We start from the raw sequence: 14510 nt of genomic DNA, 5'->3' as shown, positions 1-14510 counted from the left end.
TTGCATCTAAGGCTAAACAGCATTAATTGAAACTAGAGTCAGGAAACTGCATGCCACAATGGCCTACACAGTTTCCATGGGAGATGGTTAAATGTGATTCTAAGGTTTCAAACAACCAATATGGAAAAGAAAGCTGATCAGGCATGCTACACTGATACACAGAAAATTCCAAAACTTGTCAGGAATTTGCTGGGGCTTCACAAAGAAGAAAACATAATAAAGTATGACTTTAATAACAAGCTAACAACAGATCCAAATTGGGTAGTTTCCCATGATGACTGTTATTAGTACAGACTGATAGTATTCGCGTAATTTAGCAATTTTATTAGGGGTCAAAAACAATGCAGTACAGGTATCCAGATGTCTATTAATAAGGCTTGATTCAGAGGTGAATTTCAGACTATCTGTAAGAACAGCACTACGTTGTATCCTTTAAACAATCCTTCCTAAATACTTTATCTCAGTCAAATTTTGATAAATACTTAAGAGGTAATGAGACTGAGTGTGAAATCTGGCCAGAATGCGTAATACAGCTCTCCTATGGTGCCTGTTACATACAAACACATAGGCCTTAACAGACAATGATGATAGGGTTGAGAACTTGTGAAAACAGATGAAACTACCAAACATACTTGCTTGGATATTTACAGTAAGCAGAGAGGAAGAAAGGCCAAAATTCTCTTTAGAAATTGTTTTGATCAAATGTGAGCTGCTCTAATTCTGTCATTCTATGTGACCATTTATAGCAAGCTTGTCCAACCTGGGGCCACATGTGACCCAAATCAAATTCGTAAACTTTCTTAAAACTTTATGAGATTCCTTCTCTCTTTCTTTCTTTCCTTCTTTCATTCCTTCCTTCTTTCTCTTTTTTCTTTTATTCTTCCTTCCTTCCATCCTTCTTCTCTTTTCCTTTCTTTTTCTTTCTCTCTCTCTCTTTCTTCCTTCCTTCCTTTCCTTCCTTCCTTCTTTCTTCTCTTTTTTCTTTTATCTTTGTTTCTCTCTCAATTTTCTCTCTCCGTCTTTCCCTCCTTTCTTCCTTCTTTCTCTTTTGCCTGTTTTACATTTCAACGTGTAAGCAAATGGTGATTAAAGGACAATAGGCTTAAAATATTCTTTAAAAAAAAAAACTTTATGAGATTCTTTTGCAATTTTTTTTTTTTTTTTTTGGGCTCATCAGCTATTGTGAGTGTGTTTTATGTGTGGCCCAAAACAATTCTCAATTCTTCTTCCAACGTGGCCCAGGGAAGCCAAAACATTGGACACCCCTGACTTAGGAGTTTAAAATTAAACATGAAACAGAGTGCAAAAAATAAAAAAAGTGGGGGGGTGGGAGGAATAAAGAAATTGTTTTGAATTCATCTTAGAGATTCAAATGGGTTAATCAAGGATCCAGACACAGGAAATCAGAACACTCAATTCAATACTAATATTAACCACTGATGCTTATAAATTGCTTTGCTTCAGGCAGAGGAAGATACTTAAGAAAGTTTTTAAAATACTTCAAAATAGCTTGTACAAATAAATTATTTTAAAGTTGTACAAGCTCATACAAATAAATTTTTTAAAGTTGTAAAATTAGTAACAGGAAAAATTATGGCTCAGAACTAGGCAAAGTACTGTGAAAGGGTTTTAAATTTTGATTACGCACCAGTATAAAGGGATGAGAAAGAGAGAAAAATGGTAAACTGGATATCTGAATCATATTCCATTTGCAGACACACATCTTAACCCTGACAGCCTGCTAAAATGCCAGCCTGTTGGCAAATCCAATTAAGAACATTACTAAATCATGAATGGACTGATGATCATTATACCAGTTATACTAGAAAACCTAATTATTTTGATTTCTGTGGATCTAATATAATGACCTGATCTTTAAGGCCAGCTGCCACTTTCCTGAGATCAGAATCCATCTAAACTTCTTTTCTTCTGACCAAAAAAATCAAATAATTCCAAGGAGATCCAAATATATCAAATAATTCAAGGAAGCAGCATAAGCACTTAATTTCCAAGAGAAAGGCAAACACTCTGGAAGGTAGAACAATGCATGAAACTTTGCTGAGGCATCTTTTATCTGCACATAGTACTTTCATTTGAAAGCTGAAATGAAGTCACAGTGAAGCAGGTACTATCAGACCATGTCATTTTCATCTAAGTATGTCCTTCACTAAACTAAGAGTCTAGGTTCAATTTTCATGAATTATGAAAAGTGGAGTCAGTCAACTCATTTAAAAGTCATACAATTAGCTACAATTCAGCTGAACAAGTTAAAAGGCATTGTTTTAATATTTTAACAAGATCTAAAGGTCATACCTCCTTCAAACAAAACTTCCCCAAATGAATCCCCTAGGAAGAGTTTCATAATTTCCTACAATTTGAAACAAGACAAATCAACATCTCTCTTTTTCCAGATTTCTTACCTGTGTTGCCAAACTCAAGACCTGCTGGACTAGCTCCTGTGTTTCTGATGGTTTCTTGAGAAACAGCTTCACTATGGCAGTAAGCAGAGTGAGTTGCACCTAAACAGACATAATTTGTGATACAGTGAAAGAACGGCACTGGCATTATTCCCTGCCATCATCTCCAAAGTGGTGTTTCCCCAACTATGAATTACTATGGAGCCTTTCTGATTTTGGTTAAGAGACAAAAGGCTGAAACTCAGTATCAACAAGAGCAGTCAAAAGTATTCGTGGGAAATACAAAGGTATTCAACTGAAAACTCTATCCTTTTATCCTCAAAATGCATTTTTGGCACAAAATATTGCTTGTTTCTAAGCCAGATAGTTACCTGTGTTTATTATTATTACTATTATTATTTTGAGACAAGGTCTCCCTCTACTGCCCAGGCTGCACATTCATAGCTCATTGTAGCCTCAAACTCTTGGACTCAAGCAATCCTCCTGCCTCAGCTTCCCAAGTAGCTAGGACTACAGGTGCAAGCCACTACATCTAATTTTTTTTTTTTATTTTTGTATTGTTTGTAGAGAGGTAGTCTTGCAATGTTGCCAGGGCTGGTCTCATACTCCTGGCTGGAAGCAATTCTCCTGCATCAGTCTTCCAAAGCGCTGGGATTACAGGCGTGAGTCACTGAGCCTCGCTTACATTTCTTAAAGTATATGTTAACATACTGATGGTGATAATATTGGCTCTTGAACAAGTCTTTCATTATTTACTTCTACCAAAAGCTACAATTTGGGGGGAATTATGGAATCATCTGTCATACTGGGGCAACAGCCAGGACAGTAGAATTATGTCAGGTTACAGCCTATTAAGAGTTGGCTGCTAAACCATAAAGCTATTGACTTGTACATACTCCTTGAATTAGGTCTATTAAAATTGCTATGGTAGATTACATGCATAATTTTCTATTTGCTTTGAGTACAAATGCCAAGAAAAAAGGGCTTAATAATTTATCGGCTTCCTGGTCCCGTGGCTCTAATTTTGGCAGGGGAAAGTGAGAAGCAGTCTCAGAATTTTCATTCAAAGATAATCTTTTTTTTTTTTTTTTTTGAGACGGAGTCTCGCTCTGTCACCCAGGCTGGAGTGCAGTGGCCGCATCTCAGCTCACTGCAAGCTCCGCCTCCCGGGTTCACGCCATTCTCCTGCCTCAGCCTCCCGAGTAGCTGGGACTATAGGCGCCTGCCACCTCGCCCGGCTAGTTTTTTGTATTTTTTTAGTAGAGACGGGGTTTCACCGTGTCAGCCAGGATGGTCTCAATCTCCTGACCTCGTGATCTGCCCGTCTCGGCCTCCCAAAGTGCTGGGATTACAGGCTTGAGCCACCGCGCCCGGCCCAAAGATAATCTTTTCAAACCTCACCACAGCCTCAAGTGAAAAATCCCTGCTGTAATGAGCCACAGCCATTACTAACAGAAAAGTGTAGTCATTCTTAGGTGACAGAAAATAAAAAAGTAGTGGTAACTACTGCTCTAAGCCAGTGGTTGTCAAAGTGCGGTTCTGGATTAACAGCAGCATCAGCATCACCCTGAACCTTGTAAAACATACAAATACTTAGGCACATCTCAGACTTACTGAGTCAGATACTGTCAGGGTGAAGCCTTTAAAAAGCCCTCCAGGTGTTAATAATGCTCACTGAAGTTTGAGAACTACTGGTCTGAGTTATGTAGGTTTTTAACATTAGAAATCAGTAAAACTGGCACAGTGGCTCACACTTGTGATCCCAGCACTTTGGGAGGCCGAGGAGGGTGGCTCACCTAAAGTCAGGAGTTCAAGACCAGCCTGGCCAACATGGTGAAACCTTGTCTCTACTAAAAATACAAAAAATTAGCCGGGAGTGACGGTGGATGCCTGTAATCCCAACTATTCGGGAGGCTGAGGCAGGAGAATTGTTTGAACCTAGGAGGCAGAGGTTGCAGTGAGCAAGAACCTGCCACTGCACTCCAGCCTTGGCAACAGAGTGAAACTGTCTCAAAAAAAAAAAAAAAAATTCAGTAAAACTGGCCAGGCGCAGTGGCTCATGCCCATAATCCCAGCACTTTGGGAGGCCGAGATGGGTGGATCACCCAAGGTCAGGAGTTCAAGACCAGTCTGACCAACACGGCGAAACCCTGTCTCCACTAAAAATATAAAAATTAGCCGGGTATGGTAGTGCACACCTGTAATCTCAGCTACTGGGGAGGCTGAAGCAGGAGAATTGCTTGAACCTAGGAGGCAGAGGTTGCAGTGAGCCAAGATTCTGCCACTGCATTCCAGCCTGGACAACAGAGCGAGACTCTGTCTCAAAAACAAAAACAAAAAATCAGTAAAACTGAAAAGGAACATCCCTGTTGGCAGAAAAATGAACATACTATATATAAATATAGACATAGAAGAAACTGCCTATAACCTTTGCTTTCTCTGAAATCTCCCCAAAGACATCTAAAACTACTAGGAAAGACAAGAGACAAGAACTTACCTGGGTGCTTTCATCGTGAAAACCCTCCAGGAAGCTTTCTAGTAACTCATCTGCATTGTCAATTCTTTCAGCATATTCTCCCACAATCCAAATCATAGCTGCTCGAGCATCTGGCTCATCCAGCGAGTCTAAGTTCTCACATAGAGTGGCAATGATACTTTCATACCTGATGTGAAAAAAATGAACTATGGTTATTGAGGGCAAAACTAAGAACTATATTTAAAAGTGAAGGCTAAAGGCAAAACCACAAACAAGGAACCCTAAACCAAACCACCAAACTGTAAAAGCTTTTAGTCAAGAGAACGTACAGGTTTTAAGTCAGAAAATTTTAATGCCTTAAATTTCCCTTCAATTATTTTTTAAGATCTAGACCTTAAAACCTTTATAAAAATTCATCAGATGTTCTTTTGTTTTGTTTTTTGAGACAGGGTCTCACTCTGTCACCCAGGCTAGAGTGCAGTGGCATAATCACAGCTCACTGTAACCTCAAACTCCTCGGCTCAAGTGATCCTCCCTCCTGAGTCTCCTGAGTAGCCAGGACTACAATTGAGTGCCACCACACTCAGCTAACTTTAAAATTTTTTTTGGTAAAGATGGGGGTCTTGCTATGTTGACAAGCTGGTCTCAAACTTGTGGCCTCAAGTGATCCTCTCGCCTTGGTCTCCCAAAGTGATGAAATTACAGGTGTGAGCCACACTGCCATCTGTTCTTTTTACAAGGAAAAATTAACCTGTGGTGTAAGATAATACCACTACCTTGTATTTGCAACAATCTTTCATATATGTAGATTAGAAAATTTTCCTATTGTTCCATTTTGCCTTCACGGTAGAGAGGAACAGAAATTCCACTTTGTTTTTAGGCAAATGAAGTTAGACAACAACGGTATCCAGACGAGAAATGGTAAATCTGTCCCTTAATCCACTTATCTCTCCTTTTTATAAAAGAGATCTTTCTTTATGTTAGTTCTTCTAAAGGTACCTGTACTAATGACTTATTTCTCCAAAGAAAGAAGTAATTCAAATACTTATTTTTACGTATCTATTGCTCTCTCAGGCTTACCATGTTGAATCCATCTCCTTGGCTAATGTAGTTTTAACCATTAGAATGACTCTGTATAATAAATTAGATGTGGACAACTAAATAGTACACTTAACTAAGTATCTGCCTACTTCTACTGATTAAACCAGGCTCTTGATTGCTTTCTTAAAAGTAAACCATCCTAACTCCTTATTAACCATAAACCAGAAATGGACACATTTCTCTACCAATCACATTCAGATACACATCTTCACCCTCAATCAATAAGTTTAAATGTCAGGCACAGTGGCACAGGCCTGTAATCCTAGCTACTAGAGAGGCTGAGGCAAGAGGATCACTTAAGCCCAGGAGTCTGTGTCCAGCCTAGGCAACACAGTGAGATCCTGTTTGAAAACAAACAAACAAAAGTTAATTTTAAAAAGTTTAGGCTGGGCATGGTGGCTCATGTCCATAATCCTAGCACTTTGGGAGGCCGAGGTGGGTGGATAACTTGAGGTCAGAAGTTGGAGACCAGCCTGGCCAATATGGTGAAACCCTGTCTCTACTAGAAATACAAAAATTAGCCGGGTGTGGTGGCAGGCACCTGTAAATCCAGCCACTCGGGAGACTGAGGCAGGAGAATCTTTGAACCCGGGAGGCAGAGGTTGCAGTGAGCTGAGAGCACGCTACTGCACTCCACCCTGAGCGACAGAGTGAGACTGTCTCAAAAAAAAAAAAGTTTAGAGACTGACCCTCTTCTTTATTGGGAGTCAAAAAGTATGTGGTTCTCTTTCCAAAAGAACTATTTCTAAAATTTTAAAAAATATACACAATGCTTAATAAACCACTACCTTGTCAAAATATATCTACTAATTCTTGAGCCCACCACTAAGCTAACTTACTACAAGCTGCTTCATTTAACATTATCTTTAAAGACAATCAGAAGCGGGCCGGGCATGGTGGCTCATGCCTGTAATCCCAGCACTTTGGGAGGCCGAGGTGGATGGATCACCTGAGCTCAGGAGTTCGAGACTAGCCTGGCCAGTGAAACCCTGTATCTACTAAAAATACAAAAATGAGCCGGACATGGTGGCATGCACCTGTAATCACAGCTACTTGGGAGGCCGAGGCAGGAGAATCACTTGAACCTAGGAGGTGGAAGTTGCAGTGAGCCGAGATCACACCACTGCACTCACCTGGGTAATAGAGTGAGACTCTGTCTCAAAAAAAAAGACAATCAGAAACTTTAGCACAAGGTATCTCTATGAGTGTAAGGCAAAATGAGATTTAAGATGCTTACAAAACCTGCTCTTATTTCATTTTCAGATTCCTTAATTACTTGTTTTCAAAAATCAAATCTAAAAAAGTATTTTTTGCTGCATATACTAAGAGGCCTCAATCTGAAAAACTTGTGAAGTGAAAATGTAGTTTTTTAAAATATCTGTATGACAGTAACTAAAATACTTCAGAAAAGGCATGAGACTGATAATCTGTTATATGTTCTGTAATTCTCCACAATGTAGTAGGTAACATGCAAAGTGAATAGCAGAGCTGTTACCTTCCTGGCTTTTATGGTAGGGTGCTATATATCATCCAAACTTATACATTTCTGAGAAGAAAAGGTACACGATCATTAATTATGTCTGGATAACAAGTATAAACTGAGAGTATGCCTAAACAACCTAGAATATATCCTATTTAACAGTAACTTTGCCATCAAAGAATCTGGTTAACTTTAAAATATGTCAATAGACAATGCATATTCAGACAGAGTTTCAATTCTTCCTAAAGAAAGCAAGCAGAGTGAAAACTCAGGTTTTAATCCCTGTGCTAACCATTTTACGTTTCCAATTTTTAATAAAGTATCCTATTATGACCAGGAACATTCAAAAGAGTAATTCTTACCTAGGCAATTTCAAAGTGCCTTACTTAAACATTTCCTAAGTAATTTGAGAAACAGGGCTAAAAGTATTTGGACATACTTGTTGGGGTATTTGCGGAAGATGTCCCTGATGACAACAATTGCTTCTTGGACCACATAATTCACTTTGGTCTGGATTAGATCAAGCAATGTGCTTACACAGCGCTCTGCAGATTGCTGGGAAGAATACAAAAAATGAGAAGTCAGATGATCTATGCGATAACACCACCTCAACATAAAAATTTTGAAACATGCAGGTGCATCAACTAAACTAAACTAAAAGATCAGGCACTTAATTGGACCAAGCTACACTAGAGGCTAGATACCAAGCTATATGATACAGTTTCACTCATTATTTGAACGGATAGATGAATCAGTTCAAATGAATCCTTTGAATACAAACAAAAGGATGTTCCTCATGATGTATAAACATTTGAAAAACATTTATGTCAGGGATATTAATTTTCAAAGAAAATTATCATCTCAACCATACTGCTTTAGTTTAAAAAAAAAAAAAAACTACTACCAAGGCTGGGTGGCATGGCGCATGCCTGTAATCCCAGCATTTTGGGAGGTCGAGGCAGGTGGATCACCTGCGGTCAGGAGTTTGCGACCAGCCTGACTAACATGGTGAAACCCTGTCTCTACTAAATACAAAAAAATTAGCCAGGCATGATGGCGCATGCCTGTAGTCCAAGCTACTTGGGAGGCTGAGACAGGAGAATCGCTTGCACCTGGGAGGCGGAGGTTGCGGTGAGCCAAGATCGAGCCATTATACTCCAGCCTGGGCAACAAGAGCGAAATTCCGTCTCAAAACAAACAAACAAACAAACAAAAGGCCAGGTGCTGTGGCTCATGCCTGTAATTCCATCACTAGCACTTTGGGAGGCTCAGGCAGCTGGATCATGAGGTCAGGAGTTCAAGACCAGCCTGGCCAAGATGGTGAAACCCTGTCTCTACTAAAAATACACAAACTAGCCGGGTGTGGTGGCAGGCGCTTGTAATCGCAGCTACTTGGGAGGCTGAAGTAGAAAACTGCTTGAATCCAGGAGGCAGGGGTTGCAGTCAGCCGAGATCGCACCACTGCACTCCAGCCTGGTTGACAGAGCGAGACTCTGTCTCAAAAACAACAACAACAAAAAACTACCATTATAGCCAGGTGCAGTGGCTCATGCCTGTAATCCCAGCACTTTGCAGGGCGAGAGGTGGGTGCGTTACCTGAAGTCAGGAGTTCCAGACCAGCTTGGCCAACATGGTGAAACCCCATCTCTACTAAAATTACAAAAATTAGCCAGGCGTGGTCACACATTTCTGTAATCCCAGCTACTTGGGATGCTGAGGCAGAAGAACTGCTCGAGCCCGGGAGACAGAGGTTGCAGTGAGCTGAGATCGTGCCACTGCACTACAGCCTGGCTGACAGAGCGAGACTACGCCCCCACCCCCACCAAAAAAAACTACCATGACAGTAGTATGGCAGAGGAGTAGGAGTGACATCCAATCACCGTATATACAAAAAGTCCAGAAACAGAGAAACACACACACCCATCTTGGACAGCCAGGAGATAGAAATAAGAAGAATAAGCCATCATAGGAGGAAAGAATAAGAATTAAAGAATAAGCCAAAGTAGGAGGTCTTTAACTGAAGCTCATGGATGAGTGGAGATAGTAGAGGGTGTCTTTAAACCTATTGAAATGAAATCGCCCAATTTTGTAGGAGCTGTCAAGCATATTTTCCAGTGAGTGGGTCTACAACTTCCATTACATTTTCAAAGTTACGTGTGATCCAAAAAACTCCAAAGTACTGTAGTACTCGATAATTTACCAGTTTTGGGGCTATGAAACTTAAAAGTCTATGGCATTAAACAACAATTTTCCATAGCCTACAATTAATCTATAAAATGGAGTTTTATCTGTTAATCTTTTATTAATGAAGATAATATGAGAGAACACAAGTGAAAAAACAAATGTACAGAAACTATAAGTGATCATTTTTTAAAAAGAGAGATACCAGAACAGAGATCCTAAAAGTCAAGGACCAGCCTATCATATATTACAATGTACTATAATGGGTCACCCCATTATGTGCCTCCTGATAAGATATAACAGGAAGTACAGCGAATCACCTAATAGGTATTCTTGCTAAAAATTCTGAACAAGAAAATTACCAAGCCTCCAGATTTAATTATCTAAAGAGAATGGAGGAATAGATAGAATAGCATCACTAAGATACAACCAGCCAAATCCAGACTCTGGGAAATTCTATAAGCCTAATGACCCAGTTCCTTCAATACCTGGCACCAAAATAAGTAAGTAAAAAGGCTTAAGAGACATATTATTCAAATGCAATGTGCAGACCTGAGATACGGTCTCACTCTGTTGCCCAGGCTGGAATGCAGTGGCATGATCTTGGCTCACTGCAACCTCTGTCTCCCAGGTTCAAGTGTTTCTCCTGCCTCAGCCTCCCGAGTAGCTGGGATTACAGGCGTGCACCACCACGCCCGGCTAATTTTTGTATTTTTAGTAGAGACAGGGTTTCACTGTGTTGGCCAGGCTGGTCTCGAACTCCTGGCCTCAAGTGATCCGCCCACCTTGGCCTCCCAAAGTGCTAGCGTTACAGGTGTGAGCCACTGCGCCCAGCCTAGACCATATTTAGATTTTCATTTGCACAAACAAATTGTAAAAAAGACGTTTTTACATAATTAGGGACAATTGAACATGGACTGAGTATTCAATAAAATTAAGAATTATTGTTAGTTGCTGGGCATGGTAATGTGATAATGTATTTTTTAAAGTATCTTGTCTCTTAGATATACACACTGGACTACTTGAGTAAGATGATATATGGGACTTGTATTAGGATCCCACCCACCTGAAGGAAGAGGAAGAGGGAGAAGATAAAACAGAAACAGTAACATCAGTATTTGTTCAAGATGGGTGATGACTACACAAGATCTCATTATTCAGTTTTACTTTATTGTATACCTGAAAATTTCTGTAATAAAATCTTTAGAAGTACTATAACAATCTAAACCACTATAAGCAATTTAATAAAAATAAAATTGCACCTTGAGATCATTTATATGAAGTCATATAGAGGATGGTTCTGTTGTACCATGAAATGATTCTGCAGCCTTTTTTTCTTTTTTGAGACAGTCTCGCTCTGTCAGCAGGCTGAGTGCAGTGGCGCAATCTTGGCTCACTGCAACCTCCGACTTCCTGGTTCAAGCGATTCTGTCTCAGCCTCCTGAGTAGCTGGGATTACAAGTATGGGCCACCAAGCCCAGCTAATTTTTGTATTTTTAGTACAGACAGGGTTTCATGACGTTGACCAGATGGTCTCAATCTCCTGACCTCGTGATCTGCCCACCTCGGCTTCCCAAAGTGCTGGGATTACAGGTGTTAGCCACCGCGTCCGGCCGATTCTGCAGTCTTTTATGTAGTTTCGTCCTTCTTCTGATTCTATTTATGTTTTCTATTTTATTCATTTTCAGCTACTAACTCCTTTGCTGTTATTGCAACAGCAAAACAGTTGGAAACATTTAAATATGCTATATTTATTAATATTATAATTGTTATATTAATAAATTATGTAGTATGTAGAATATGGGCCACTGTAAGCATTGAATTACCATAAATTAGTAATACAAGTAAGTGCTTAGCACAGTGTTTGATATAAAGTTCATATTTAGTAAATCCTTAGTATTATCATTAAAATGAATACAAATAAAAGGATGTTCTTCATGATGTATAACATTTGAAAAACATTTATGTCAGGGATATTAATTTTCAAAGAAAATTATCATCTCAATCATACTGCTTTTGATTAAAAAAAAAAACAAACTACCGTTAAAGCAGTATGGCAGAGGAACAGAAGTAAACATCCAATCATTGTATATACAAAAAGTCCAGAAACAGAAATACACATCCAAAATTCAGTATATGATAAAGACAACATTTCATAACAGTAAGGAAAGAACAATGTGTTCTGGCGTTTGATCCACTCTACTCATATCTTTCACTAAAATTATTTCCCGGTTGATTAAAATTACCCTTAAACATATAAAACAAGGGCTGGGCCCAGTGGCTCACACCTATAATCCTAGCATTTTGGAAGGCCAAGGCGGGTGGATCATGTGAGGTCAGGAGTTCGAGACCAGCATAGCCAACATGGTGAAACCCTGTTTCTACTAAAAACACAAAAATTAGCCGGGCGTTGTGGCGCATGCCTGTAATCCCAGCTACTTGGGAGGCTGAGGCAGGAGAATCGTTTGAACCCGGGAGGCGGAGGTTGCAGTGAGCTCAGATTGCACCACTGCACTTCAGCTTGGGCGACAAGTCAAGACTCCATTTCCCCATCCACCCCCAAAAAAACATATAAGACAAAATCACTGCCATAGAAGTAAAAAAAAAAAAAAAAAAAAAAAAAAAAAAAAAAAAAAAAAAGGTGAATTTTATATAACTTTAGGTGAAGCACAATTTTCTAAGTGTGCCACTGAGGAAAAAAACTGACTGAGAAAAGCTGATACAAAAATCTAAACTTCTGTGAATCAGAGAGCAAAAGAAATCTAAAGGACAACAAACTGAGAAAACAAATGCTAACTAAAAGAAGGGTTAACATCCCAATTACAAAAGACTTTAAAACAACAATGTGGAAAAGATAACATATCGGAAAAAGGTGCACAGGACATGAGTGAGCAAGTCCCAAATGGCTAATAAGCATAACTGTTATGAAAAAATGTTCACTTCAACTAGAGTTCAAAGATTTAGCTGCAAGGATACTCCTTATACCAACGTTTGTAAAAAGAGTAGAAACAACTTTAAGGTCCTATAATAAGGGATAAAGTTACAAATTCAGTAAGTTATCAAGTAATCACACATTATGTCTATAGAAACTAAAGATGACATAAATTTTTCTTTATAACTTGGATCAATGTCCATGATAGAGCATGCCACACACACAAAAAAAGTAGAGTATAAAACAAAGTAAATAAATAGCATTTGTGGAATGATTTCATTTTTATTAAAAAATACATCTTTGTATAGAACACTATATAAACAAGGATATAAAATGACGTCTGCCAGATCACGTCCACTGCATATCTGAGAAGGTGAAACAGAAGGCATGGGAGGTGGGGTACTCTATTTTTTGTTTAACTTGTTCTATAATTTTATATAGTAAACAAATACGGTTTTCCTGATAGGAAAAATATGTTTTTTGTCTTTAAGAATGACACACAAACCAATATTTTATTCTAATATATAAAAATTAGAAATAGTAAACACACAAAAAAACAGAAGACTAGGAAGTGAAGAACTCCTGGTCTTAACCTAATGCCTTTACCTCTCCCCTTTTTAAAACTGAAAAGGACCAGGAGTATGTTTACCTCTGAAAGAAATAGGCAAAAGTTACTGAACAAAAAAATAGTACTATAGGATTGCTTTTTCAGTGCTATTTATTTGCTCAACAGCTTGTTGCTTCCCAAAGCTATACAGAAAGCTCATTACAATTCTTATGCTGCTGATTCTTGTCCCATGGATGAGTTAGTGCAAACAGGCAATCATGGCCTCTCCTGGCCCAATTAACTGTTTGGCTTGGCAACTCTGTCAAACTGAAACCAAACTGAAAATCTTCATGGCTGAAACAGTTATAGGAAAAGTTCTAAGGTAAATCTGGGTAATCTGAGATGAGAGCACTAGATAAGACAGGATTCCTGAAGGGTGACCTTAAGTTTCCTGAGAAAGCTCATTCCTCACATCCTGTCATACTCCCACCAAAGCACGCTTAGTCAAAGGAAGAAGTGAAAGTCATCAGAAGTCTTTTCCAGAAGACTATGGAGAACCTTTCCATTAGTCACAATACATGACTAACAGTCTTGAGGAATCTAGATGCTTTGAGAACACTTTCTAGTAATTCCAGGGCTAGAAAGTCTCTTAACTTCAGAATAAGATATAATTTTTGTATTACTATTTATAGCTTTGTCAGAGAGGTCATAAGACAATGGCAGTCTCATAGAAGAGATGGCTATGTACACTAGTGAAGAGAACAAAACCACCTTACTCTTAGGCTACCAAAATCTCTCTGAAAATTACCTATATTAATACTAAGTAGACGGCTAGTAAGATATGTTAATGTAAAAAGAAAAGAAAAACAAGTTGTGATGTGTGGTGATAGTGGTAATAAAAAAGATGTAACGTATCAAGATCCAATAAAAAGACCTTCCCATTTCTCCAATGAAGAGAAACAAACATATTAAATATCTGAATCAAGTGAGCTAGCAGAACCAGGAATAGAACCCAGGATCAGCTAACTTCTTGCTGTAACAGCCAGTCTACTAAATGATTTATCAACAGAAACTACATAAAGCAGCACTAAATTGAAAAAAACAAAGAAGGCCAATTAGTAGCAGGTATTTCATAGAAGATCCTCTGACACACATCTGCCTCCTTTTGTTGCTATAAAGTACTGGTTAGGCTGGGCATGGTGGCTCAGGCCTGTAATCCCAGCACTTTGGGAGGCCGAGATGGGCGGATCACGAGGTCAGGAGATCGAGACCATCCTGGCTAATATAGTGAAACCCCGCCTCTACTAAAAATACAAAAAATTAGCCGGGCGTGGTGGTGGGCGCCTGTAGTTCCAGCTACTCGGGAGGCTGAGGCA

At 39.1% G+C, this 14510-nt stretch overlaps 1 protein-coding gene across 4 annotated transcripts in view; it reads right to left on the bottom strand.

The window, feature by feature from the left end:
* The window catches only part of AP2B1 (adaptor related protein complex 2 subunit beta 1), a 137188-nt gene that overhangs the window by 82199 nt on the left and 40479 nt on the right, over positions 1 to 14510 (bottom strand). For all 4 annotated transcript variants that reach the window (XM_008011067.3, XM_008011069.3, XM_073004862.1 and 1 more), the window contains exons 10-12: positions 7914 to 8029; positions 4915 to 5080; positions 2421 to 2519 (exon numbers count right to left, since the gene is read on the bottom strand). In XM_008011067.3, the coding sequence (XP_008009258.1) occupies positions 2421 to 2519; positions 4915 to 5080; positions 7914 to 8029 (381 nt within the window). The remainder of the gene's footprint in view (positions 1 to 2420; positions 2520 to 4914; positions 5081 to 7913; positions 8030 to 14510) is intronic.

This window comes from Chlorocebus sabaeus, chromosome 16 (genome assembly GCF_047675955.1).
Source record: "Chlorocebus sabaeus isolate Y175 chromosome 16, mChlSab1.0.hap1, whole genome shotgun sequence".
Lineage (NCBI taxonomy): Eukaryota > Metazoa > Chordata > Mammalia > Primates > Cercopithecidae > Chlorocebus > Chlorocebus sabaeus.
This window is presented reverse-complemented; position numbering and strand designations above follow the sequence as displayed.